This window comes from Anopheles moucheti, chromosome 3 (assembly GCF_943734755.1).
Source record: "Anopheles moucheti chromosome 3, idAnoMoucSN_F20_07, whole genome shotgun sequence".
Taxonomy (NCBI): Eukaryota; Metazoa; Arthropoda; class Insecta; order Diptera; family Culicidae; genus Anopheles; species Anopheles moucheti.
The window spans coordinates 48210158-48231807 of record NC_069141.1 but is presented as its reverse complement, the minus strand read 5'-3'; the positions used below and the strand labels follow the sequence as shown (position 1 = coordinate 48231807).

The 21650-nt window shown below is 43.5% G+C and overlaps 3 protein-coding genes across 5 annotated transcripts in view; 2 read left to right on the top strand and 1 right to left on the bottom strand.

Annotated features, from left to right (window-relative positions):
- Positions 1 to 5490, top strand: part of LOC128304960 (uncharacterized) — a 47395-nt gene extending 41905 nt beyond the window's left edge. For both annotated transcript variants that reach the window (XM_053042214.1, XM_053042215.1), the window contains exons 3-7: positions 2812 to 3026; positions 3108 to 3265; positions 3341 to 3571; positions 3676 to 3962; positions 4035 to 5490. In XM_053042214.1, the coding sequence (XP_052898174.1) occupies positions 2812 to 3026; positions 3108 to 3265; positions 3341 to 3571; positions 3676 to 3962; positions 4035 to 4366 (1223 nt within the window). In that variant the 3' untranslated portion in view covers positions 4367 to 5490. The remainder of the gene's footprint in view (positions 1 to 2811; positions 3027 to 3107; positions 3266 to 3340; positions 3572 to 3675; positions 3963 to 4034) is intronic.
- Positions 5491 to 5550: 60 nt separating this feature from the next.
- LOC128304959 (uncharacterized) lies at positions 5551 to 11640 on the bottom strand. Its single transcript, XM_053042213.1, has 5 exons — positions 11473 to 11640; positions 10162 to 11273; positions 10022 to 10081; positions 7685 to 7915; positions 5551 to 7615 (listed from the first exon to the last, which is right to left on the bottom strand). The coding sequence occupies exons 1-5, from the start codon at positions 11487 to 11489 to the stop codon at positions 7089 to 7091; spliced, it is 1947 nt and encodes a 648-aa protein (XP_052898173.1). The 5' UTR covers positions 11490 to 11640; the 3' UTR covers positions 5551 to 7088.
- Positions 11641 to 12342: 702 nt separating this feature from the next.
- The window catches only part of LOC128301441 (tyrosine-protein phosphatase non-receptor type 61F), a 29277-nt gene continuing 19969 nt past the window's right edge, over positions 12343 to 21650 (top strand). For both annotated transcript variants that reach the window (XM_053037925.1, XM_053037924.1), the window contains exon 1: positions 12343 to 13899. In XM_053037925.1, the coding sequence (XP_052893885.1) occupies positions 13744 to 13899 (156 nt within the window). In that variant the 5' untranslated portion in view covers positions 12343 to 13743. The remainder of the gene's footprint in view (positions 13900 to 21650) is intronic.

Sequence of the window (21650 nt, the reverse complement as noted above, 5' to 3'; positions counted from 1 at the left end):
TGCTTTTTTTTGTTCTGCTTTCACTGCGAAACAACGTCGAGCCGAAAGCAAGTGCATCAAAATCAAACGTCTATCGAGGTAAAGCGAAGCCGCCCCGAAATTGATCTAATTTATTTTTCTGGAGCAATTATCGATCGATCAGAAACGACCGGGTGGACTAGAAAATAAAATTAAGAGAAAAGAAAATTCCTGGCACCAGGTCGGGTGCGGGCGTTGCGTAAGGTAAGCGTCTTCGCGAGATGTGTGTTTGCCTGTTGGAGGAGTCAGTAGTCCGCGCTCAGGTGTAATCATAGCAAGCCCCCATTCGGGAACCCGGGGAACATAGCGCACGCATTGACCGTTTCTGGGACAGCAATTGATTGAAGCGTACCGGATTACCGTTTATAGCAACCTGGATCAATTTTCCCATCTGGGGCATGTAATTGTTGTCCAGTATTTTTCGAAGGAAAAAAAGACGAACCGCGATCCCATTTTTGGAATAGTAACGATCGGGACGGAATGCAATTGCAGACTGCAGGTAGGAGAGATGATCCAAGCAACATGGTTTCTGGGACACAAATGGTGTACAATACGTTTTATAATTCAAACCACTGTCGAGTAGCTGTATTAGGACATTCTTTTTGGGATACAATACGGTCAGAACATGTGTATAATAACGCTTTCATTTGCCCGTAGCTTGACAGTCAGTACCGCATACGGACTTGTGCATATAACAACTGATCTGCAAAATTTAAAAAAATCAATAAAAACCAAGATAAATGATAGTAGCAATCTGTTCTCTGATGCATAATTAATGTATCGCCATGTATCGAAAAATTCTACACGATCCACACGCGATTGTTCTGTAATTTATTTTTGTTCCAAACCTTTCACTCGGTACAAAACGATCGACAGTGGTGATCGCGTAACCACTCCAGAACATCAAGATCGCCCTCATTCGCAATGATCGATTGATTTTGTGACCCTCGGGAAGAATGTAGGACTGGTTGTGAAAGGAAAATAAAACCATGCTGACCGAGGATCGGATGATAAGCAACTTTCCTAAAATAGCCACCATGGTTCAGTTCACGTTTTGGACGCAGCAAAATAACGTACGATCCAAAAACAAAATGCAATCATTTTAAGAAACTGACCTTCTTGCGTGTGGTATGGACAGTCATTTAATGAATATTTTTGTGCTTCACTCAACATTTAAGACTTTATGTAAAAGGAGTAAATAAATTAAATAATCTCCAGAATCATCAATCATTTTGCCGACTACTATTGGAAGCTGTTCACAGTTTCACCATGTCGGCTTATCTTAGATCAACCGGCGTTGTCTTGCATATCGATTTCCACTCCTACACCGAAGATTGAAAATATACAAAGTATGCGAGCATTCCCATTCTGTTTTCAATAATAAATCTAGATCACAGCATGTGACAGCCATCCGGAAAGAAACCATTTTTGGACCGTGCATCTCTAATACTGTTTCGATTCTTCGAGCCCACTAATGCGGGTCTGTTTTCAAGCGCCACAATCGCGCATAAATCTAAACCGACCCGACAGATGCTCGTTTAAGCTTTTCCGTTTTGGTGTTACCAAAGGATGGGATGGGTGAACTACTTGCGGTATGCTCTTTCCGGCACGCATTCACACCCACTGCATAGAATTCCGGTGCGTTCGAGATCGAACACAGCAATCACAGTATCTGCCGATAAACGAGACGAAAGTGACCCATAATCTGGCGGTACACGATAATAGGCGCCTTCAAATGACGTCCTATTAGCACCTGAGCTCCACAGCGTTAAATGTGGCCCTCATCTTTGGAATGCTCACCCTGCATTTCCGTGAGCGGAAGAAAACATCAACCGAACGTCATAATTACAAATCTCTACTCGCTTGCCTCCACGTTGGCTGGTTATCAAACACGTTTGCATCCCTCTCTATAAATCTTGGTTCTTTTCTTGGTGTCTTTTGCTGTTTGCGTACGACCTAAAGGCTACCAATCACCGATACCATGCAATTGAAGCTAATAACGGATGACATCGTGACAACTCGCTAAGTAATAAACTGACAAAGAGGAAATTGAAGGACCATGCATGCAGTGACCGAGCGGTAAATGAATCATATAAAGCATTTTTTTCACAGCATCACGATAAGTGGAACGCTAAATGAAAATATGCTCCAATGTTACCGTCACAGTTTCGTTTGGTTCAGTACAAGTCAAGCTTCGGGTGACCTAGAACATTTTGAGACTTCCACAAATAAAACACACACAACAATGAGAATGATAATAATTTATCTAGTTAATAATTCCTACATCGCATTGTATGAATCTGCATTTTCCATACAACAGAATAAACATCCCCTTAGCAGCGAGTTAAGAACGTGAAAGCAATTATTTTGCCGCAACGTATCGAACCGGTTTGCGAGGCAAAGAATCGTGACACGGAAGAAACACATTCGATGCGACGTGGATGCACCGTCCACTGTGTCCCCCTTCAGTAATTGGCCAAACGATCAATATCAGCAGTAGCTGTTTAGATTGATTGGCTGGCTGGTTGATAAAATGATGATGTTCATGTGAAGGGCGCCAACATTCGTGTGTTGCTGGGCTTTAGCCCCCGCCGGCGATCATGGGAAACAAAACAGCACTTAGCTTCCGTTACTGCACCTGTGGTTTGAAGTACTCACGTGAAATTAGGATCCCTTGTTTCGTACGCACTACACGCTCCCCACTTCCACAGTCAGATGGGACGGATTTTCCCCTTTAATTATGCGCCTGTGTTTTACCAACGATTTTTCCTCTCCGCATTGACTTCTTTGCAGCCACCCACAAGGTAACATGTGCGGACGAAACGATGCGCGTCGATGTAGCACTGCCGGCAAACAATGTGTCCGTCGACTCCGTGTACCTGGACGGCATGAAGGGTTATCCCGATCCGAAATGCAAACCGACCATACGGGAAAACCTGGCAGTTTTTGAGCTTTCCCTGACGAACATCTACGACTGTGGCGTAACGCGTGTGATCAATCAAATTACGGTAAGTTCATGGGACGGCCAGCGATAAGTTTGGTATGGCACGGTGTATTGCAATTGCCGGCACGTTTGCTTCATTTTGCAGGGGAAGAAAGTATTCTACCATCGTATCATCGTCGAAGCCGGTCCGGAGACTGGAAAGGAGATCGTGAGCGTGAAATGCATCACCACCGGGCCAAGTTACAATGTTACGCATGGGATTGTAAAGCGGGATGTCCTGCCGGCTGGCTTCCAGGAACCTGAGTAAGAGAACGATGAGCCGGCGAAGAATGGCAAAACCCCTTAATCCACACATTTGTTCGTGCGTTTCGTTTGCAGGGATCTCGAAATAACGACCTCCATTACGGAGAATGCCCCAGAACCGTCGCTCGGCATTGCCATCCGTCAGGGAGACAAGCTGGTATCGGGCGACCTCAACGTTAGCCCCGGGGCTCACCTTCAGATGGAAATTTTCCTCGACAACCGTTCCGCACCGATTTACGGGCTGGGCGTAAACTACATGCTCGTCACCGACACCAAATACCAGGAGGAAACGATCATTTTCAACGGGTAAGTTGTGCCGGTGACCCTCACCCTTCACCGTACCGCCGCCACGAAAGGTTACACCGGTTAACGTTTTTTTGCGCTTTCGTCATCCTGTCTGTTTGTTGCAGCTGTTCGGTTGATCCTTATCTGTTCGAAAACTTCAACACCGTCGACGGTGACCTGCTGGCGGCAAAGTTCCGGGCCTTCAAGTTCCCCGAATCGACGTACGTGCAGTTCCGCGGCACGGTAAACGTTTGCGTCGATCGGTGCAAGGGTGTGATCTGCAGCAACGGTCAGACCGCTTTCGGGCGCCGCAAACGTGAGATCAGCGTGGCACCGGCCGACCCGAACAAGGTGTACGAAGTCACAATGACCACCTTCATCAAGGTGAACTACGATGAAAATGCGGATCAAAGTAAGTTGGGATCGTTATGGAACGTTTGTGTAGCGCTGTACTCACCCTCATTTTGTGTCTCGCCCACCACAGACACCGTGTCGGAGATTGATCAGAAAATTCGCCAGCTGAAGCTCACCAACCAGAAGCTGGCCCGTAACAGCCGCGCAGGGAATGTGTTCGAGAGCATTCACCACGTGCCAGCACGGACGCCGGATGTGATGGAACCGGCAACCACCATTCCTTCACTCGACAACGAAAGCGCCAAGGTCGAGGAAACGATCGTGTTTCGGGAGGTGATTACGCGACAGGAAGAGGACACCTTCGAGGACGTCAACAGTGGGTCACGGCGGAAGGATTGGCCGTGCCAGCTCTCCGTACTATTCGTACTCTGCTCGATCGTTCTGGAGATCGTTCGCCATTGAAAGTTCTCGATTTCTCACGCGGTGAGCATGATCTCACTCGCACACACCGGAACCAAACTGCAATCGATTCCGGCCATGCTCGGCGGGCTGAAGTGGAAGTGTTCGGGTAAATTCCCTTCCATTACTTCCACTTTGGTCGTCGCCGACCGTGGACGAACATTGCACTGGAGGCAAGATATCACATGATTGGAAGTAAAGTGATATATTGTATACCGGAGAACTTGTTTTAGGATCTGCGTACAAGTTGTAAATATCTGATACAGCGACAAACAATCAAAAAAATGAATGGAGGATGAAACCTTCGTGCAGAATTGGAATGTTCCAGGTTTTTTTAGAAGCGGTTTTTCTGGATGTAATTTTAAACGAATCGAACAAACTCACTTTTGCTAACACCGCAAGATTGAACGATGAACAAATTAGTTACTAATAAGAACGGCTTGATAATACTAATTGCTGCACGCGAAAGGAAGGCTAAGCAAAATGTTACACAAATTTTTAATGTGCTCAACAAGAGAACAATTCATTTTACAATGATGTTAGGGAGATCGATGCGAACAAGGGCAAACGTAGACTCAATGCGAATCGCGACACGATAGTGGACGGACAATAAAACAGTACAGAGTAAGGGAACGGAATTCAGAATTCAGGAAGAACTTAAAAATCCTCCCGAGGATCATCGACACGAGATCATCGGCAAGGTTGCGCTAATGCATACGCAGCTCTAGCCGCAGTAAGATAAGATTATGCTAGTCTAATTACTGTTTAATTGCGCGTAAAGAACTGACAGGGTTGAGCAGAGTGGAAACAAGCAAAGTCCAGAACTGGGTCGTATTCGGATGTTTCATAAAAGCCGTCCGCGATGGCTACGCTTACACTAACGGAGAGACAAAGAAACGCTGTTAGTAAAATTTAACAAAACCTAGCTTAGGGACAGAATGTAAAACGGAATCTCCGAAAGCTTTCCATCGCACAGCGCCAGTGAAACAAAACGGACAGAAATTGAAACAATAATAATAAGATTAACCGATGAACGAAATCGACAGTGGCTTCTGTGACCGTCCATCTAACGCCAGCAGCAATAATTGTGAAACATTGTGCGAAATTAAGTGACACTAGGAAATAAATCTAACCTTAAACTAATATTACTGTCTTTTTTTTTTGAGAAACTATCATGTTTACATATACGTACACTTTTATTCATACCGAAATTTTTGTTAGACAAAATCGTACACACACCACATTAGTCGCAAATGCAATCTGCTAAGTTCCTCAGTACGCGTTTAATAATGGATGAACCATGCTACATTAGTTGTTTAAGTGATGAGAGTATGTCACCCTCGATTTCCATAAAGGCAAACGAAACAAATGCTGCCTTTAAGTAAATAATCTTTAGCTCCTACGCAAGGTGTTCAACCTAAAATAACCAAAGTCGTTTTGAACACATCCGCCAATCATAAAATTCTTGTTGGTATTCTAGAACTTGAAGAAACAAATATACTAAAAGAACATGTTTTACACAGGGTTCGTTTCATCAAATGTACATAAGTAAGCATAGGAATGGGGAAGAGTTACGAATGCCTGGTTATATCGCTATTTTTATACCTTATTCTTCTTTTTTGGCTCAACAAACATATTCGGTCGATCGGCTTGCGTAACTGACTGGCTATCTGTAACTTTGAGCTACCTAAAGCCGAATAATCAGTGATGGAAGATGCGAACCCCCAACATTGTAGCCCAGACTGGACATGTTGTTATGCTGTACATTACCGATTATCTTCTGTTTGACCGATTATTTGCATTTCCGTTATGGCCCTCGTTTACGATGTTGCTCTTTTTCCTAACATCTTACTCTGTTCCTTCATCTCACTGCAATCCAAACAATGTCTGATTCAAGATCTGTATTACCTATTGCATAAAGTTCACTAGTAAATAACTAAAAAAAACTTTCGCCTATACCTGCACCTACCTTACCTCACAACTGTCAACGATTTTGTGGTGTAAAATTAAAAACGTAACTACAAAATGCATTTATATTCCTTAACATCTGCCGTTTTAAAAAGAGGAGTATATTTCGGAGGATTTTGTTCCGGCCACCGGGTACTGTTGTAATTTGTAATCTGCGTTCCTAACTCTCATCCTTTTCATTCATTCCTTTCTATGATGTTAAATTATAATTTACGTCTAAAGGCGAGGATTGCTTGTCTAACATTTTACTCCTCGTGTTGAGAAAACTTACTTTTTCCTTAGGAATTGTTCCGATTGTTCAAGATGCTTTGTTTGATGATGCGTCCGTACCGAACACGTAACATATGACCGAATGGCAGAAAAATGCATTTTTGGCAAATAAATTTGTATCAGAATAGCCTTTCCAACCTTTCTTGTGTCAAAACGTACAGTAAAAAATGAGGGTTACATTTGGGTATATGTTATGTTACGACAGGCGTAGGACCCAGCCGATTTGGACACGCATTAACAATATGGACGATCCATAATACTTCTGAGTGATTGATTTTATTCCGACGATTGTCAGTCGGCTAGAGAAAACCCATTTTCAATACTCCTATGGGGAGTATTGTTCGATAGTGAATGAAAATGCATTGTATTGGCCTATCAACTCTTTTTGTTTGTTTTTTTTTCTTATGTGCCACTAACTCTCAAAGCAATATGATTGACATTTGTTCTTCAATACCTTGTTCGATGTTGAGCATTGCTCATTGTGCTTCTAGTAGCGGTCGTACGATGATGCTCTACCATTGCCGTTGCGACTTCTGCTGCGACTCCGGCTGCGGCGACGACGATCTCGGTCCCGTTCTCGGGTACGATCACGATCGCGTTCCCGGTCTCTCTCCCTTTCACGATCACGATCCCGGTCTCGTTCGCGACTTAACGAACGTCCATTTTTAAGCTCACGCCCGTTTACTCTTCGGCTTGTCACTGAACTGCGAGTTGGAGGCGGTGAACGGGAAGGTTTGCGTGTTGCCGGAATCAAACGACGACGATTAACACTTCCACTGCGTCTCGGACTGCGAGAAATGCTACGCCGTCCTGGCGACACTCTGGCACGAACATCTCGCCGAACCAACGACGCGCGGCGCACAGGTGTCCGTGACCGGGAGCGGGAACGAGTATGTGAACGACGCCTATCCGGCAAAGCAGCCCTGCGATTACGTATGGGTGAGCGTGATTTCGATTTGGATCGCGTTCGGGATCGTCGTTCCCGTGGATAGCGTGACGTCATGTGTCGGTTACCTTTGACGAGCAGAATAGCGATGGAATAAGTAATTATATGAACTCGAAGTATTTTTAATTGAAACCTACCTCTTGATTTGATTTTCATGTTCGCTAACTCGACCAGCTTTGGATTGATCACTTGCTTTGCTTCCTTCAGTACATCTATCAGGTCACGCGCTTTAGACGCGTTGTTGGGAGTAAAGAACGTGTACGCTGTACCAGTGTTATTGCACCTTCCCGTGCGTCCAATGCGATGTATATAATCTTCCGATGTGGTGGGAAAATCAAAGTTTATGACAAACTTAACATCGTCCACATCTGTTCGTATGTGTAAGAAAGATAAATAGAAGAAGAAAAACAGTGCTTATTAGTCTGCCGGGCGCGAAAACATGGAATGGAAGAACAAACAGAAACACGCTTAAACCCTAACGTTATCATAACACAAAAACGATTGAACACGAGCGAGGCGTTAAGTTTCAATTGTTCATCTCAAAGGAAGGACTACTGCCGCGTCGATAAAGGATCTTAACTTAGGAAATCGACGCGAGGAATTGTGAAGATGTATGAGCTAACAAGATACTAACATAAAATCAGCGCAGGATAAAACCCGACGAAACAAACATAACTATTTTACAGAAAATAATGATAAAGTTATAGTTTTAGGTACAGTTTCGAAATGAGTGTATGGGGCTTCTGTCCCTTGTCTGTTTGTTTGTTAAAAAACTTATCGATCAACCTTGATCAAGTGGACCACGCTGAGTGCTCTAACTTTCTCTCAAGCATTCTCTCACTCTTCGACTGCCGGTGGTGCTCTTGTGTGGTAGAAGGTAGAATGGTAGCCAGCGCGAGCTTTTACAGCTACATCCACACCACCGCAGACGCTGTCACCCTCGCTGTTTTTGTCGTCGTCGTCTTCGTCACCGCCGCAGGAACTGCGAACGCCAACGCCACCACGTTAACCGCCATCGTTCCACCAAGCAGAACGATGGATGGCAATGTGGATCCAACGTCGAAAAGAAGAGAAGTCTGCCGGGTGGGACGGGATTCCTGACGCGGGGAAGAGCCGCACCATTGACCCAACTGTCGCCGCTACCGCTCACTGCTTGCGAATATGTCACACTCCTTTCGTTCCAACTTCGATCAGTTCCTAGGGTTTCATTTCCTTCGGTCGCTGGTTATTGTGAAAGTAACCATGATTATGTGATCCCTCTTGACGAAACTCAGCTTCGAAGCTTATCCAATCCACATAAGCAGGGAAAGCATTAACGCACACGCTACTGGTGGACGATAAGATGTTCAGTAGCAGTAGCAGCAGAAGAAGGTGTAGATAACAGCTGAAGCAGCAGTAGCAGTAGTAGCAGCAGCAACGACAGGGCCAACAGCCACAGCAGTAAAGCCCGGAAAGACCGACCGAGCTCACCGACATCGGCCATCATCACGCCGACGCAACTCTTCCATAGAGCAGCCACAGCATCGGAGCCGATTGTTTGCCGGTTTGTCGGCCAGTCTCTCCCAGGGCTTCCTATACAGCCGCCGATCCTTTTGAGTCTGCTTGCACGTGCCACGTCGACGTGCCCGCAAATGCCAAGAACTACACAATCCAGGCATTGGGGCACGCAACGCATTCGGACGAGATGGAACGAAGATGCGATGATGCGCGTACACGGATGCGTCGTATTCTCTGGTCGTCCGCTTGAGCCGGAAACACAGAGGTGACACATTCGGCACGATCGCACCCACAAACACCTGCAAGGAGCGCAACCGATGTCTGCCACCGATGCGGTTAAGCATTGGCTTGACTCGCTATCCTTCCCCAACAAAAACCGGCGCCTGTTCTGCTCCCGTGCGCTACGGCCGGGTACGGAACGGCCGATTGCTTCTCTTCAAGGCAGACGTGAGTGTGTGCCTCTGGAAGGATAGAATGGGAGGCCGGATTTTACTTGTTAGCGCTTCTTCGGGTACTTGAGGAATAAAAGTAGCGAATAAGTTGCACGGACATTAAATTGCACTATCGTTAAATGCATGATATTGTAGGTGAGTTGTTCAATAAATATAATTTGATCCTGATAACTCAAAAGCAAATTTTAATAGCTCATTGTACTCAACGTTAACATTTACGAAACTCATTTATCCGATGTAGGCAAAAATTTAAACGTTGGACACTAATTGACTGAAAGCTTAACCTTATCAATTCAATTTCGTCCCAGTGCTACATTTAATTCTTCAAGATCATGCACTTAAGTTTGCACATGCTCAACGTGACGTCACAATTTCACTTATGCCATGTTTAAAACGATAAAAGGTATATCGTGACACTTGCATCATTTTCTTGTCACTACGAATGTCTTCTTTCTCATCCATTTACACACAATGCCCCAATATCTTCGAGGCTACCGCCTAAAAATTCTAACACAAGATACTCACCAAGACCACGAGCTGCCACATCAGTGGCAATCAAAATCGGCGTCCTGCCGGAACGGAATGCTACAAGAGAGAAAGACAAATATGAGACCATTTATGTTACTTCGCTGTGCTCGATGCAGTTGAGCAAAAACGAGACGTACAGTTCAATGTTGCATCACGTTCGTTTTGTGATTTATCTCCGTGAATACAGCGAGCCGGCCAACCATCCCGTTTTACTTTTCGCGTTATATCATCCACGCGCTTTTTTGTTTCGATAAAGATAATCGTTTTGCATTCCTTTTCTGCCATAATCTCGCGCAACAGAATGCTTAGCTTTGATTCCTTCTCGTACTCCTGGCACACATCGATGATTTGTAGGATGTTATGGTTCGCTGCCAGCTTCAAGGATCCGACGTTGATCTGTGCGTAATCCTTCAGATAATCCTTCACAAGCCGGGCTACTATGTCTGGCCACGTTGCAGACCACATCAGCGTCTGGCGGTCGGGACGAATCTGCTCGATAATGGTGCGTATCTGCGGTTCGAATCCCATGTCCAGCATACGATCGGCTTCGTCCAGCACCAAGTACGAGCAGCGTCGCAGGTTCGTCTGATTACTTGACAGAAAATCGATTAACCGGCCAGGTGTAGCAATGACGATTTCCACTCCATACTCCAAATCATCCTGCTGCTTTCGTTTCTTCCCACCGCCAAACAAACAGGTATTCTTATACTTTAGCGCACGTCCAAAGTCGTCGGCCACTTGTTTGATTTGCTGCGCTAGTTCGCGCGTTGGTGCTAGAATTAGCGCGATTGGTCCGTCACCTCGTCGGAGTCGCGGCTGTTGATCGATGTGTATCAGGGCAGGTATCAGGTAAGAGAGTGTTTTACCCGAGCCCGTCTTCGCAATACCAACCATGTCCCGTCCGGACAATGCAATCGGCCAACCCTGGGCTTGTATTGGCGTTGGCGATGTAAACCCAGCATACCGCAACTCGTCGATAATTTCCGCCGGAAACCCGGACTCTTCGAAGGTAAATATGGGATCGGGAATATCATGACCTTTCGTCGTTATCTCCTTCGTTCGACGCCACTCGGAAATCTCACGCTCGGAACGCCGGTAGGATGCTTTGGAACGATACGGTTCACGTATGATCGTTTCCAACTTTAACTGGGACCATTGCACCGGCCTGAGCGTCTGCAGTTTACCGATTTCATACCGACTTCCCACCAATCCACCCCGTCCCCGAGGACTTCTACTTCGACTACGACGCCTGACCGGAAAGAGATGGGAAATAACGATTATTAGTTTAACGTGCCGCTGCAAACCTTGATGATCATGCTTAGTAGAAGGGGAAAGCTTATTCATTCCGGACATCTAGATTTGCCAAATGGACCACAAAAGCTCTACCAGACTGCAAACATATATCCGGGATGGGTCACAAGATGGAAGCATAGAGGTGCGATTTTTACCTTCCATTCCGGCTCATCCTTTTTCTCTGCAAGAGCTACTGTATGTTTCGCTACTTTCGGCGCGACGAAAGAACTGAATCACACCCTAGGTACGGTGAATAGGAACCAATTATACCGATAGATTATCACAAAAATTCCACCCCAAATCAGTGGCTTAATTTGCCTCTATTCTTTTGCTTTCCTTTTCACTTGACGTATGACCACAAACCTGTACGGAATGTGGCATGCAAGAATAACAAACGTGAAGATGGTAGTTTATACTGAAAGCGCTCATTTCTTCGAGATTTGGAAGTTTTGATTAATGCCATGCCATTGATTATGAACATGTCACGAATTACTCAATTACATCGAATAATTGTTGTTTGCTTTTATTTATTTTAAAAACATTATTTTCTACAGCATAAACTTGTGGAAATGTCATAGAAATATTATTTTTATTGCAGAATTTGACAACTATCACGTTGTCAGATGGTAGGAGTTCTGCGACAGCCAGGTGAGGACATACAGAGACAGTTTAATCGATTGTCGGAGATATGCAAACATTTCCGAAACTCAATTCAAATCTCGTTTTTGTGATTATTTTATGCAAACCGAACTAAAATCTTTTTTTTTCCAAACAAAAATTGTGGCCCAATATTGTTAAAAGTATTGCCTAATTCAGCGATTCCCGCTTTTAATCAGTTCAAAATGACATAAGCAGTCACGATCATGGCGATTGCAAGGCTCGGAACACTGCAATCGAGTTCTCGTTGAAATACCTGGCACGCAGTGGAATTTCGTCTAGCTCGCAAAATCCGAAGAGGTAGAAGCAGCGCAAGCAGAGCCAAAAGCAAGAACACGGAAAGAATTCCCTTTGGCTGCAGCCGTCAATAGAGAGTGGTGCTTAAAAGGTTGCAGACTATTTCTGCAGCCGCATACCTCGTTTTTACCTGTGCCGATAAAACATTCATCATCGCGAAACGCGTACGTGTGTGTAGTGCGGCATCAACACAGTGCAGTGCGGCTCGCGGAAACATCAATTTTCCATTTCCACCGACTCGGTTTTCCGTCGCACCATCTCGTGCTTCAGTTCCGCACCGTCTCTGTTCGAGGTTAGAACGGAGTGTATTAAAAATGGAGTGAACCGTAGTGTAGCAGTGGCATTTCATTTCTTCCCATTTTTGCGAACGCATCGTGGTGTGTCGGATGCAGCTGGTGTAAAACCACTCGTGACTTCGTGACCGTGTGGTAGCATGGGTTTGGTCGAGCGAAAGAAAATGTCGGCGAAATATCATCTCATTCATTGACGGCAATAGGCAAACCGTATAGCCTTTCTGTGTGTATGTGTAAACGTGCGTCATTTCATTGTTGATCCCGTTAGAGTTTGAGGTTCCAAAAATCGAAACAGTTGGAGTGATTTAAAAGCAAATCGATGTTGCATCCAACAAACGAGAATTCGATTGCCAGAGTGATTCCGTACAACACTTGCGTGTGCTAAACGTTTCAGTTCTTTTTATTTTCACCCCCCATCAAAAGTGTTGTGGTTTTGTTATTGTTACATCGCATTGAATTCGCGACCCAACATGGAGCGGTATGGTAGCTAGCGAAAATTGTGCTTCATTGTTGGTCTAGTAATCGCAGAACCGTGCAAGCGCTTGTGTGTGTGTATGTGAGTGGACAGTGGTGGGTTGGCTTTGTGTGGCACTGGCCCTTTCGGTTTTCGGTGTATTCGAGATCCCGCTTGTCTCCCGCAACAACGTCGCGTTTCGTGCGTCGATCACGGGTGTGGAAGTGGTTGCTAGCTAGTTTGTGAGTGAGTGTGTGTGTGTGTGCTGTCCCCTTAGGGAGCAAGTATGCTAAAAAGTATAGAAAGAAAGGAAGGAGGAGAAAACACAACACAGTATACCGTGGAATGCAAAACGTCTCAGCGCTCGTACTAACAGCAACAGCACGACCGTCCGCGAACTTGCTTAAACTCCAGCTCAGGTAGATGCCAAGCAGCAGAAACGAAAGGCATACATAAGTACACAGGCGACAGCATTTAAATATCCGCCGACACTCACGGTTCGTCCCACTGTGGTCGGAGTTGGTGGAAAGGGCCACTACACACTATCGATCGGGAATATCCCGAAAATAAAAATAAAAACACGCACACACAGTGTTCAAATTTGCGACAACCGCAGCTGCTTACAACGGGGCCGAAAGTTACGTTGGACGGGAAAACCCTGTTGTGTCCGCAGGAAGGGAACGGTATTGTGATAGGTGACAGAACAAGGGCGACGGCAAGCAACGATGAGTACCAACAACAGCACAACGACCAGCGGTGGGAGTGATGTTAACAGCGCGGGTGTTGGTGGAGTGGGAGGTGGCAGTGGAAGCAGCGGGAGCAGCATCGAAGTTGAATACAACGAAATTGTATCCCGGCGAGGTTGGCCAATGGTATTCCAGGTAGGTTGGTTGGTTGGTTGCTTGGATGGATGGTTTGTTTCTTTTGCTGTCCGATTTGCCTGTCTCTTCGCCGCCTGTACTCGTCGTATATCCCTCTCGCTCTCTTTATCCCCTGTTGCACTTTTTATAACAGGTCATGAATGTGATTACCGAACCAAACGCCCCGCGTGCACGTAGCGAGAGCACGTTGGTATGTTCTGTCAGGGTTTTTCTTTTTTTAAGGGTATGCATGTATGCTGTTTTTGGCTACCCCCGTTCCAACTAAATGGCTCCGCGGGTGACGACCCGTTCCCGGAATAGGGTGCAAATGAGTTGGCTTAGGTCATGCTTATGTTTCGGCTTGTTATGCTCAACCCCGGTGCAATGATACGCTAGAGAAATTCCGTTCCGTATGCCTTCCATGAACACAAGACCACGGATCGATCGATGAATGTGGGTTTGACAGAATGTTCACCCAGCATGTTGGCCTTCCGGTTGACAGGCGGGGAAAATGGATTACAGAGAATTTTCTTACATTCGAGGAAATGGAGTATATTTCGATATATTGTAAAACAGCAGCAAGCGCCATCGATCGACCGTTTGCAAGTGTGTGATTTTTATTAGAAACGCTTCACATAACATGTTTGTTATTACTAATTCATCCCGTCAACATACCGGTGTGGTTTGTACGTGGTTTACTTTTGCTTCAATCGGTCAGCTGCTCTCAAAAGATCGTTGGCAAATTGTTTCTGAAAAATTCTGACAAAATTGTAAAAGCAAACATCCGTACCTCTTCCTATATTGAATAATGCTATTATCAGTCCTTGAATCTTCATTCGTTTGATTAATGTATTTCATTGTTTAGACTAGACTTTTTTGTAGTTGTAGCCTTTTTGGTACTGGTACTAGAAAATGAAATTCATCGTATTGCTACTGAGCTTTGTCATAGGGAATCCACGCTTTGTGATTGGAATCTTGGTATCGTCTACCTCGTGTACAAGAAGGATGATATGCTAGAGTACAGCAATTACAGGAGTATTACGGTGTTGAATATCGCCTACAACATTTTCTTCCTCATACTACAAGATCATCTTGTCCCATTCGGGGAGTTTGGGGAGTTTGGAATTATCAGGGGGAACTCCAAAACGAATAATCTACCATTGATCAGATCTTTACCATGCGGCAGATCTTGGAGACAGGACGGAGCAACAGTTACACTTCTTTCATCTCCTCGTCGATTTCAAGACCGCATACGACAGCATAGCCAGGGAAAAACTATACGAAGTAATTAGCTTTTTTGGAATCTCGGCCAAACATACCAAATTGTTGGTACGAATGACAATGACCAACATTACATGTCCAGTTAAAGGTGGATGGAAAAACCAACAAAGGTCTGTGCCAAGGAGATGGGTTAGCTTATCTACTCTTCAACCTATAGCGCTAGAGAGGGCCATCCGCGACTCGTAGGTGGAACCTTCGTGGATTATCTACAAGTCAATCTAGATCTTGTAATATGCTGGATGATATAGACATCATTGGTTCAGTAGTGGTTCAGTATTTACCAAAAGATTGAGCAGGCGACGGAAATCTTCGGGTTGTAGATTACGAGACCAAAATCGAATCGATGGTGGCACTACCAGCGTTTCTGCTAACAAGTCTAAACTTAGGCAGGGATAATATACAGATAGGTTGAATACAATTGATAATATACAATTGATTGAATAGCAATACAATAATATAGAAGCGGCTCGGTGGCATGTTGGTAGCGGAGCCGGTCTTCACACGAACGGACCGGACCAAAATCCCATCCGGACCAATCCCCCGTAGCAAGGACTGACTATCCTGCTACGAGGTAAAATAAGTCGATACGGCCAGGCCGTTCTAACGAAATAAAAAAAAAAAATACAATACAATCTCAACTCTTGATTCCGCATATGCGTAAACAGGCTGGACGAATTGGCATTCACTAAATTGTGCACGCGATTCCTTATCCAGTTCTTGCGATACCGTAAAGTATTAGGTGTTTGATTAACAATCTCACAATTTATCTTATTAGCTTGCGCGATTCAACTAGGCAGTTAGGCACGCCGTATAATATCTATTGCTAAACCCAGATTCTTTCGGTTAGATTTAGAAAGATTTAGAAGATCTTTCGGTAACATCGTCTCTATCGATAGGCCTAGTTTTATACTTCAATCTAAATACTCTCCCATATTCATATTCTAAATTTGTTTGGCATGGCGTCATCCAACGGGTGTGCAAAATGGCTCAAGTGTTCAACGAAGCTTGTGTTGAAATAAATCCCGAAGTGCATTCATTGGTATTATGCGGGGATTCATTGGTACATGCGTTTCCCTTGGTAATGGACAAATTCTCTGCCCGTTCTTCATGAACAAAAATCAGGAAAAATACCTCAATCTGGTGTGAAGACTATGTGGTCTCTGAAATCTCACACGTGACGCTCGATATCGGAGCTTTAACAGGTGGGCTGATAATTGTTTGGCCTATGACAGTAAAACACTTTTTTTTGGCCAAATTTTTTTTTTGTATTCAACATACGTCCCTTCAAGGATGATTCACCAATTATAGCGGTCTTTCAATTTTCGATACCATTTTTATAGTAATATTTGCACCTTGCCTCAAAAAACGTCTTTGTTTCGGCGATCACCTCTTTATCCGACGAAAATTTCTTCTCAGAGGACATCCTTTTGGGATCTGAGAAATGGAGTTGGTCACTGAGAGCCAGATCTACGAAATACGGTGGGGGGCGAAGAATTTCGTGGCCTATTTCATGAATTTTTGCCATTGTTTTCACTGATTTGTTGCACGGTGCGTTGTCTTGACGAAACAAAACTTTTTTTTCTTCAAATGCGGCCGTTTTTTGGCGATTTCGTCCTTCAATCGCTCCAAAAATTTAATGTAATAGTCGCTGTTAATGGTTTTTTCTTTCTCAAGATAATCGATGAAGATTATTCCTTGCGAATCCCAAAAAATTGACGCCATAACCTTGCCAGCTGATTGTTGCGTTTTCCCCCGCTTTGGAGCAAGTTCATCGCGTCCAGTCCACTCGGATGACTGTCTATTGGACTTTGGAGTGAAATGGAGAAGCCAAGACTCATCCATGGTAACATACTGACGCAAAAACTCGGATTAAATTCGCTTAAACAGCTCCAAACACTGCACCGAATCATCAAATCGTTGTTGTTTTCAGTCAAATGTGAGCTCGCGCGGCAGTCATTTTGCACAGGGCTATCTCATATCCAAATACTCGTGAACGATATGTCCAACACGTTCCTTAGACATCTTTAGGGTGTCAGCTATCTCGATCAGCTTCACATTATGGGTGTTCTTAAAAATTTTGTGATTTTTTTAAATGTTTTCTTCTGTAACCACCTCTTTTGGGCTTCCACTGTGTTCACCGTCCTTAGGGCTCATTTTACCACTTTTAAATTTAGCATACCAATATCTGATGGTTGATTTTGGTAGAGCAGAGTCCGAAGACTCTTCATCAAGCCAATTTTTGGCTTTAACTATATGTTTCCCCTTCAAAAACTAATATTTTATCATCACGCGAAATTCCTTCTTTTTCCATGATTACTCAAAGCACAAAAGTTGCGTCACACAAAATGCTCTAGCTCATTAGGTTGTGGCCCGAGTGCTGTCAAATTTGGACAGAATTCGATTGAAGGTTGGTACAAACGAAATATGATATGGATAAAAATCTTCTAGCGCGATAAATGTGTTAGGCCAAACAATTATCAGCCCACCTGTTAATTTGGTAAGACGTGTTCTAGCTTCCGCCGTAGCCTTTCGGATTTTGTTGACAAAAAATGGAGACATATCGAGCAGAATTATTTAAAATGATTTCATCGAAATTGATGAAGTCAAAAACATTGATACTGTTATCGTACGTGAGACATTAATTATCGATTTTCTCAGTACCATACCATTTCGCTTACTTTACTGACGCACCCTGTATGTTACAAAGCGCTAGAATAAGTTTTATCCGGTCCTGTAGATTAGTCGATAAATAGACACTGAAAAAAGACCCGTCTTGGGTTTGCTGTTTTGTTTCGTGTTACGTGACGCGCTACGAACTAAATGATTCAGTGGCATTTACACCAATTCGGTGAAGATTCGATAGCTGTCTTCCGGGAAAAACTTTTCCGTCGTATGAAGGCGTCGTGTTTCTTCCGTCGAAAGTAATGTAAACCATGATATTACTTCAACCTTAGGGTTAGTAATAATTTCCATCTCATAATGATGCTGTAATTACATTATATGGCAAACTTAACACTTTTTGCAGTAATCACAATGGCTTTAGGACATTTTTTGACTAATATTACTCATTAAAACATTACCACAACAAAGTTGTTGGATAGACTACGTAATTATTAAGCATAATTATATAGAATTTGACAATACTTTATATTTCTGAGATCAGTAATTTTAACAATACAAATATGGTCTTTTTTTCACAAAAAACCCTGAAAGTACTCTCACAAACAAATGGATCTTTCCGATAGCATCCTCTCGAGGAAAAGTGATGTGGTAATTAGTCATCATTTTGGCCTTTATGCATGAGAAAATTTGAGTAAATGATGCAAATTTGTGCATATTAAGTATTAAGTGCTGTAATATAAGTGTATGAATGAGTATGTTAAATCTAGCTAGTGAAGATAATTAATTTTAATCGTTGCGAAGAGTCGTAGTGACTCATTTGCGATTTTGTTCATTTATAGTAATTTATGCCATTATTGTATAATGTTACCCACCAGTAAGTAAGATTGGAATTTAAACCTAACTGGTTACGTATTATAACTTTCAAAAGAGGGTGTTAAATTGTTTATTCATTATTATAATTAATTAACTCTGTGTCAATTTGTTGTAATAATTTCGTTCTAATATTCCATGTTGTTAACAGGGCATAATTTACCACCTGCGTAATATTTGCAATCTCTGTGTAATTTATTTTGTTGGGAAATACAAAACACACAATTATGGTTTGTAACATTCCAACCAACGAAGTTGTTTTCCTGTCTACATCATAAAAAGTATCAAATAAATTGATCCGTACTGTTATTTTATTTAAATTATATACACACATATTATGTAATTTCCTTGCGATATGATAGTGGTGTATCAGTATAAAGCCAATTCTTCAGAAAAAGGCACACCTTTACTCTGTCGAATTTGCTGTTCTCAGTTATTTACCTCTCAGGGTTACGGGGTTTGTTTATCGTTTGCACGCATTTATTATGTCGCTGCGACATGGTTTCTATGATTATTTTGTGATTCTTAATGTCTTCCCGGAACCGTTATCAGAGATAGGGTGTATCGTTCAATGCTTTTAAAAATACCACTTTCTTTGAATGTGCCTGTTGCTGTAAAAGGTTGGTTTTTTTTTTTGTTGGCAATGATAACCGGTAGCACAGTATACACGTTTCTTCTTCGGATGTCGAAAACTATCGTGGCAATCCTGGTTGTAAAGTTTTTTTTAACGTTTTCGGCACCTTCGTCTAGAGCGATTGGTTTATTTTTTACAATAAATTTGATGTAATCCCATTCCGTCGCTCCAGTGTGCTACATGTGGTATTATCACGTCCGAACACTCTGCACGAACTCGATCGACTTAATCCGGTCGGTTCCAGGAAAAACGGAACCGCCTTTGGTTGGTTTAAATTTATCAGTTTGTTGCTATTTTTCCCCACTGAAGGGGCAGCTGCACTCGTTTCACGTTGTTTGCCTCTTATCCGTAAACTTCTGCCTGACGTCACAGTACGTAACCCCCCTGTCTTCATTCCCCCTTTCTACGCACACAAATGTTTGTCCGCCGTAAATCGATGCAGACGACGGTGTGTCTGGGGCCGGTATGCCTCAGTTGTACGGTGCAATTTTCCTTCGATTTGTTTGCTTCCCCTGCCGCCGGCGATGCGCCGGAATCTAGAGCACTAACCGCGGCGAGAACAGCATTGAACCTGGCTTTGTGCTTCTGTGCTGTGTTGTGTGGTTTTCCGATCCCGTCTGCCATTGTTCCAAGTGTGGACCGCTGGACCCGGGTATCGATCGCGTCCTCTTTCCCGTGGACAGCAGACGTGGTATGGAAGGGAAGGACAACTTGCGTATGTTTTATGTTTGTGATTCATCTGCTCTCGTTTTGTCATTGCACGTCCACGAATTGCGTTGATCGTTTGAAATCTTTTTTTGTTCGGTGTTAAATTCTTTGATCGTCCCCGGTATCACGTGTGGTTTTGCAAAAGGTGAAGGGATGGAGAAGGGATTGGAGATTAAAGAGACAAAGTTGGAAGACAATGGGGATGCTATAGCGTGTCCGGAAGAAGGAAGTGGCTTAAGGGGTACCATCGTTAGTTAAATGATCTTCAACATTTTGTTTTATTGCATTAATTCTTTAGTATGTGTACTTTTCATGTACAGCTTAACGGTTGATGGTTGGAGTTACTTTTAATTGTTATCAAAATATTTGCAATTTAACATCTTGAGTTTGAATCCGATGCTGCCTATATTAGACCGGCCAAACAGTTGGAGCCTCAAATTTATTCCTCAAATTTTGGAATTAAAATAACAAACATCATGTTAAATTTGGAGTTACTCTACCGAAGCTTAATAAGCTAACGGATTTTTTTTTTCATTCAAAAGGAACGGCTAGTCCGTATTGTTTATAATTAAAGGGTGCCTAAGATATTTCCTTCTGCAATCAGTGTAAGGTCACCTTATCGCGGGTGTACCCGTCCGCGCACAACACAGCGTTATTAGTAATATTTTTTTTTACTTCTTTTTGTTTGAAATTTAATTTTAGTATTCTTTCTTATATCTTGTTTAATACAGGTTACTAGCTTTGATTTATTCACGCGTTAGAATTTTCTCTTGTGCCTTCACCGTGCTCTCCCAATTACTCTGTTTCGCGCTACACAACGATCCCTTCTATTTGCGTTCGGGGTTTTTCTTGCAAGTGCGTGTGTGAGACAACGTTCCCTGAAGCGCACAATTTCGAGGAAATAATTAAATTAGCAAGCAGAAAAAAGAAACGTAAAAATTGACTCACGCGAGCGTTCAAGAGCGAACAGTGCAGAGTTGCCGGGGGATTGGATCTGTGTTTTTTTGTTTTGTTTTCGTTCCTCCGACTCGCACCAGTAAGCTTGAGTTCCGTCAAAGTGGCCGCAAACTCACCTCGCCTTTTGGGAAGAATGTTTCCACTCCTGTGGTATGATCGATGTCTAATGACCGTTGCTCGGTGGAAGCACAGGCAGAAAGACATAGAGCCCGGAAAAAGGGAAGGACGCGCGTTCCCCTAGTGCTGCGCGGAAGGTTGACGTTTGGATGTCATCGACACACATAACATGACGTCGGTCGGTGTCCGTGCGTGTGTTTTGGTGTGGGTACTGTTACAGAATCGCATTTTTTTGTTTGCCGCTGTATCTACGTTTGTGCGATGAGCAATTTTCAACTTTGTTTACGTAATATATCAAGTGCGTTAACAGGCACATTCAGCGCGGGCTTAACATTGTGCAAAACAGTACCGCATCGGCTGGCTTGGTTGAAGAATTAGGCCAAATAAAACAGCGAAAACACAAAATGTGTGCCGTTTCGCAATGAAACATATTGGAAGTCGATTCGTACAACATTTCTGCGAATTCTATCCATCCGCGCTGCTGCTGCAGGCCACTCGTCATTATTAGCATTGTCGTATTTGTTGATTTTTTCTAAGAAGTGGATGAAAATGAATTGGTTCGTACGGTACTATTCGCAATTTC